Source organism: Myotis brandtii, unplaced genomic scaffold (assembly GCF_000412655.1).
Source record: "Myotis brandtii unplaced genomic scaffold, ASM41265v1 scaffold78, whole genome shotgun sequence".
Lineage (NCBI taxonomy): Eukaryota > Metazoa > Chordata > Mammalia > Chiroptera > Vespertilionidae > Myotis > Myotis brandtii.
In genome coordinates this window covers 1,633,831-1,639,048 of record NW_005371131.1, presented here as the reverse complement: position 1 = coordinate 1,639,048, position 5,218 = coordinate 1,633,831, and the positions used below count along the sequence as shown (strand labels likewise).

Here is a 5,218-nt window from a genome sequence, read left to right as displayed (position 1 = left end):
GGCCTTCCCCCCCACCTCGCGCCTAACTTGCACCTTGGACGGGCCCAAACCTCTGACTTCTCAGTTCCTGCCCCGTCGAGCCCTGCAAGAGAAATCCCCACCCACGTGGTCCTGGGGACCCTGCACGCCCTACAGGCCACACACAGCGTCTCTCCCCCAAAGACAGAGCCCTTCGGGCCCTTTCCTTCTTCCCTCTCCCCCCACCCCTACTGGCTCCTGCTTCCTCTCTGTCTACAAATGCCCGTGGTTCCTCCCCACCAGCTCCAGGAGGGGCTGCAGCCAACCCCAGGGACTCGGGCTTCTCTTTCCTCCTTGGGAGATGGACTTGCTTGCTCCTGCCTCTTCCCCGCTCTGGGCTGCAGAGGAAGGCGGGGTCCCTCCTGCTCCCGGAGGGTCTCCCCAGGCAGCCTGTCCGCGTGTGCCCTGTGCCCTCACCTTCTTTACGTCTGGACTCCACCAAGCTCCCACCCAGGCTCACCTCTTCCATCCCTACACAAACAGGAGCCGTGACTGAGCGTTCTTGCAACAGCCTCCTTGATCCCAAACCCCTCAAGGATCTCTTCTTCCTTTTTTTTAAAAATATATTTTATTGATTTTTCACAGAGCGGAAGGGAGAGGGACAGAGAGTCAGAAACATCGATGAGAGAGAAACGATCAGCTGCTGCCTCCTGCACACTCCCCACCGGGGATGCGTCCTCAACCAAGGCACATGCCCTTGGCTGGAATCGAACCCGGGACCCCTGAGTCCGCAGGCCAACGCTCTATCCACTGAGCCAAACCGGTCAGGGCTCTTCCTTTTACAATAAGTCCTCGCTCGCTGCCTCCCCTTCCCATGGTCCACCCGCTGCTCAGCCCACTGCCTCAGCCTCAGCTCTTGCTGCTCCATTGAGTTCCCCTCGGATGCTGGCTGCGGCCGGTTCACTCTGACTTCGGTGGGCACAGACGCCTCTCAGGCCTCGTCTTTATGGTCTTGCCTCCTCTTCCAGGAAGCTCTCTCCAAACTTCCGTGGCCCCAGCATCTTCCAGTTCCTTCCTGCCTCACTGCTGCTCCTGCAAGGTCTCCTTTAGACCCAGGGCTCCCTTCTGGGCGGGGCCCCCCTGAGAGGAGGCCCTACGGCCCCACGGGCAGCTCCTGGAGGGGACGTTTGTGTCCCTCTCCCCCCAGACACTTGGTCTCACCTTTGAAGGATTCATTCATCTGCTCAGCAAATATGTGCTGATTTGGGGAACATTCTAGACGGGTGGTCCTTAATCTTGGCGGCATATTGGAAGTCACTTGAGATTTAAAATTCCTAATGCCCGGGCCCCTGCCCCAGGGATTCTGACCCAATGGCTCTGGGGTGAGTCCAGCACAGTGAGGTTTCTGACGGGCGGCTGGATGTGCACCAGAGATGAGGGCCCCTCTCCTAGGTGATGGGGACACGGCCGTGAGCGTGTGTGTGTGTGTGTGTGTGTGTGTGTGTGTGTGTGTGTGGTGGGGGCAGCCAGGTAACACATACACAATTAACACAAGCCAAGTACCAGCCAGTGATCCCGTGACTCGGAGAACGCGCGTTGGACGGTGGGGTGGTACAGAGCGGCCACTTCCGCGCCTGGAAAGATGAGGGGAGGGACCTCGGCCCGTGGGGAGGAGCCCAGAGACCAGGTGCTTGGGCTGGGCCCCCAGGACCCACCGCTCTTCGTCTCTCCTCAGCCAAAGTCTTCATGGGTGTGAAGCAGGAGATCGCCGAGATGCGGATACCAGCCCTGAACGCTTACATGAAGGTAACGGCGGGGCCACGCACCCTGGCACCTGGGAGGGGTGGGTGGGGCCCAGGTGCCATCTCTGAGCGCGGCTTTGGGAGCAGGGGCTGGTTCTCTGGCTCTGATGAGCCACATCTCCGATCCTTAAAGGCCTGGCCCTCAGGGCTCCAGGGGGTGGGGATGGGGCCGGAGCAAGGGAGACGGTACAAGGAGCCACACTTTGAACTGACAAATACAGTGTCTGTGCCGGGCGTTCTGATACCAAGGTGACTGGGGCCCGCTGCCTGCCTCCGAGGTGCTCACTGCCCAGTGGAACATGGGCAGGTGGGTCATGAAGTCACCAAGATGCTTGGCCTACATCCCGGGGCACGAAGGGCCAGGGCCCCAGCTCCCTCACACGGCATCTTTGTGCAAACGGGAGGAAGGCCCCCTTGCCAGGGCCCACGCTGCTGTTAGTGTCATTCAGGGGCCTTGGCTGGGTGCCCTTGTTTATTCCCCAACCTGTACATTGTCGGCATCCCTGGGCGGTGGGCAGGCAGGGGAAGGGGCCTCTTAAAGGCAGAGACCAGGCTGGTGTGGGAAGGCCTGTCATGGAATGGAGCTAGGCAAGAAAGGAACCATGTTCCTCGTGTGGTAGTGAGCACGCTGTCACTAGAGGCATACAAGTCATGCGGGATGGCAGCTGCAGGAAACTGGAGAAGGAAGCGTCCACATAGCCCAGAGGCACGCTCACCCTCCTCCCCGCTCTCACGGCTGAAGAGCACTGAGCTAGGGTTGCTTTAGTCTTTGCTCGGACGTCGACTGTCTCAGAGATTTGGGGTGAGTTGCCCATCCTCGCTGGGCCCTGGGTTTCCCGCTTATGAAATGCGGCAGTGCCTCCAGGTCTCCTAGGGGTGGCGTGGGGATCCGTTGAGAAAAGGACACGAAGGTGCTTGGGAAACTGAGGCCATGACTCCCCGTGGAGTGAGGGTAGGAGGACTGTGGAGGTGGGAGGAGGGGTAGATGGCCCACCTGCCCTCTCTGGTGGCTAGGGAACCAGCAGTGGAGGCATCTCCCCTCCAGGGGGCGCTGTGGCAGCTGCTCCTCCCCGGTGGCTGGAAGGCCCACCCTCCGTTCAAAGACCTGGGAGAGGAGAGTGTGCTCTGAGGGAGGGGAAGAGGCTGCAGAGCTGGGAGTCTGCATCCCACACCTGGTCTCTGCAGCCAGCCGCCTAGAGGACCCCCTCCCTGCCTCTCGGTGTCCAGTTTGATTCCTCGAAGCCCAGAGCTCAGTCAGTGCGGGAAGCTCTGCCGGGGTGACCCCATCCTGTGCTTGCACACTTGCGGAGATGGGAAGCTCACTACCACTCTCCCCTGACCCAGGCTGCTCGTCCCACTGTTGGACAGCTCTTAGGAGAGCCTGGGTCCCTCCCCCCACTGGTCTCCTGATGGAGAATGTGGGTCACGTGATGGTGACAACGGCCTGGAACTATGTGAGCACTTTGACTAGCGACAGGGGGCTCTTGGTATGCATTCGGCAGGAATGGGCTTACAGTGGGGCCTTGACTTACGAGAGTCCCGACTAACGAATTTTTCGAGATACGAGCCGTCTCTCGGCCAATTTTTTGCTTTGAGTTGCGAGCTAAAATTCGGGTTACGAGCCAGCTTCAGATACCCCACTGCTAGTTGGCACAGCGAACGTCACAGTGAATGCCACAACATCAGCCTAGCATCACATGTCTCACTCGTTCACTTTTTGATTTGACATATGAGTAATTTGAGTTACGAGCTCCGTCACAGAATGAATTAAACTCGTAAGTCAAGGCCCCACTGTATTTGCTTCCCTCAGTGAGTTGTGCATTAGATACTATTAACCTTATTTTAAAACAAGGGAGGGAGGCACAGAGAGGTAGTCACTCACTCAGTGTCACAGAGCAGGGAGGTAGGAGGGATGGGATTTGAACTCACATCTCTGAGACTTAGTTGTGCTCTTACCCACTGTGCTGTGTCGTAATGAAAGTAACAGCAACATTGGTGAGATCTCACTTGGACGGGTCGCTTGCTAGATGCCGGATGGGGTTCTGTGGGGTAATCCTTTTATTTGATCCTTACCCAATCCCAGGAGGGAGATGCTGGAATCACCCCCATGTTACTAATGAGCATATGGAGGCCCAGAGTCACCCCGCTGGTGAGAGGCCGAGCCGGGATTAGATCCTGGGTGCAGCCTGGCTCAGTGTCTGTGCGCTCAGACCCAACTCTGGGCTGCCCCCCAGCCCTCCTCTGGGACATCTGTGTCTTCCTCAGGCTCTGTGCTCCCAGTTCCTCAGGGATGGGGTTCCTGACCCCCCCCACCCCCCTCCTCCCGCTGCCTCCATGAGGTTCTCTGAGGAGGTCTGGGTTCTGCGCATCTGTGGGGGTTCAGCACCCAGAGCTAAGCACAGAGCTCCTGGGGGCCTGTGTGTTGTGTGGCTGAGGGGGACCGTGCCAGGTCCTGGGTCCTCACGCCTCATGGTCTGCATCATGGTGGTGCTCCCAGCCTCAGATCGAGTGAGAGTCCTGACCCCACCACTTCCTAGCTCTGCCAACTGAGCCAGGCACCGTCCCTCTCCGCACCTCAGTTTCCCCAATTGTGATATGCGATAAAGTATAGGAAGTGTTTTTTAGGCCATAATATCACCAACTGTTGTTATTTTGGATCATTTGGGGGATTGCTCCCCACCCCCATTTGTCTCATTTTGAGCTAAGGGATGGGCGTTGGTGGCAGATGGCCCTGAGTGCCCCCCCCACTTGGGCACTTGCTGGGCTGTGTGGCCTCAGGCAGGTCCCTGCACCCTTCTGGCCCTAACTCCCGCGTGACGGTAAGACGGAGTGAGGTCACACGGTGGGGCTCTCAGCGCAGAGCCTGGGCAGCCACTGCCGTGTCCTGTGACCTGGCATCACCTGCACTGTCCTGCCTGGAGGTCTTTTCCAAACAAACTCTTCTTTGTGAAATGTCACCTGAGCCCATTGAAATGGTTAACATCTCCCTCTTTTCTGTTACCAGGCAGAGAAGAGGGGGTGCAGTGTGGGTGGAGGGATGGAGCCATGGGGCTGGGGTGCGCACGCCTTGCTGATGACCACCCTCCCGTCTCGCCCGACCTCTCGCCCAAACACAGAGCCTCCTCAGCCTGCCCATCTGGGTGCTGATGGACGAGGACGTCCGCATCTTCTTCTATCAGTCGCCCTACGACTCGGAGCAGGTGCCCCAGGCGCTCCGCAGGCTCCGCCCACGCACCCGGAAGGTGTAAGTGACATCCCACACTCCCAGAGCCAGAGCCCAGGGCCATTTCCTCCTAAACAGGGGCTCTGCCCCCCTCTTTTCCCTGGAGGCAGGGAAGAAACCTAGACCAGTTCTGTCCTGCAGAAAATAATCATTGAAGATCAGCCACGGAAACAGGCTGGGTTTCCCATGGCGAGGCTGCTGCTGCTGAGGATGCCAGGGGAGGCACTTCTGAGTG

The 5,218-nt window shown here is 58.7% G+C and overlaps 1 protein-coding gene across 2 annotated transcripts in view; it reads left to right on the top strand.

The window, feature by feature from the left end:
- Positions 1-5,218, top strand: part of NCF4 (neutrophil cytosolic factor 4, 40kDa) — a 29,996-nt gene that overhangs the window by 6,935 nt on the left and 17,843 nt on the right. For both annotated transcript variants that reach the window (XM_005883239.2, XM_014530861.1), the window contains exons 4-5: positions 1,694-1,764; positions 4,877-5,004. In XM_005883239.2, coding sequence (XP_005883301.1) covers positions 1,694-1,764; positions 4,877-5,004 — 199 coding nt within the window. The remainder of the gene's footprint in view (positions 1-1,693; positions 1,765-4,876; positions 5,005-5,218) is intronic.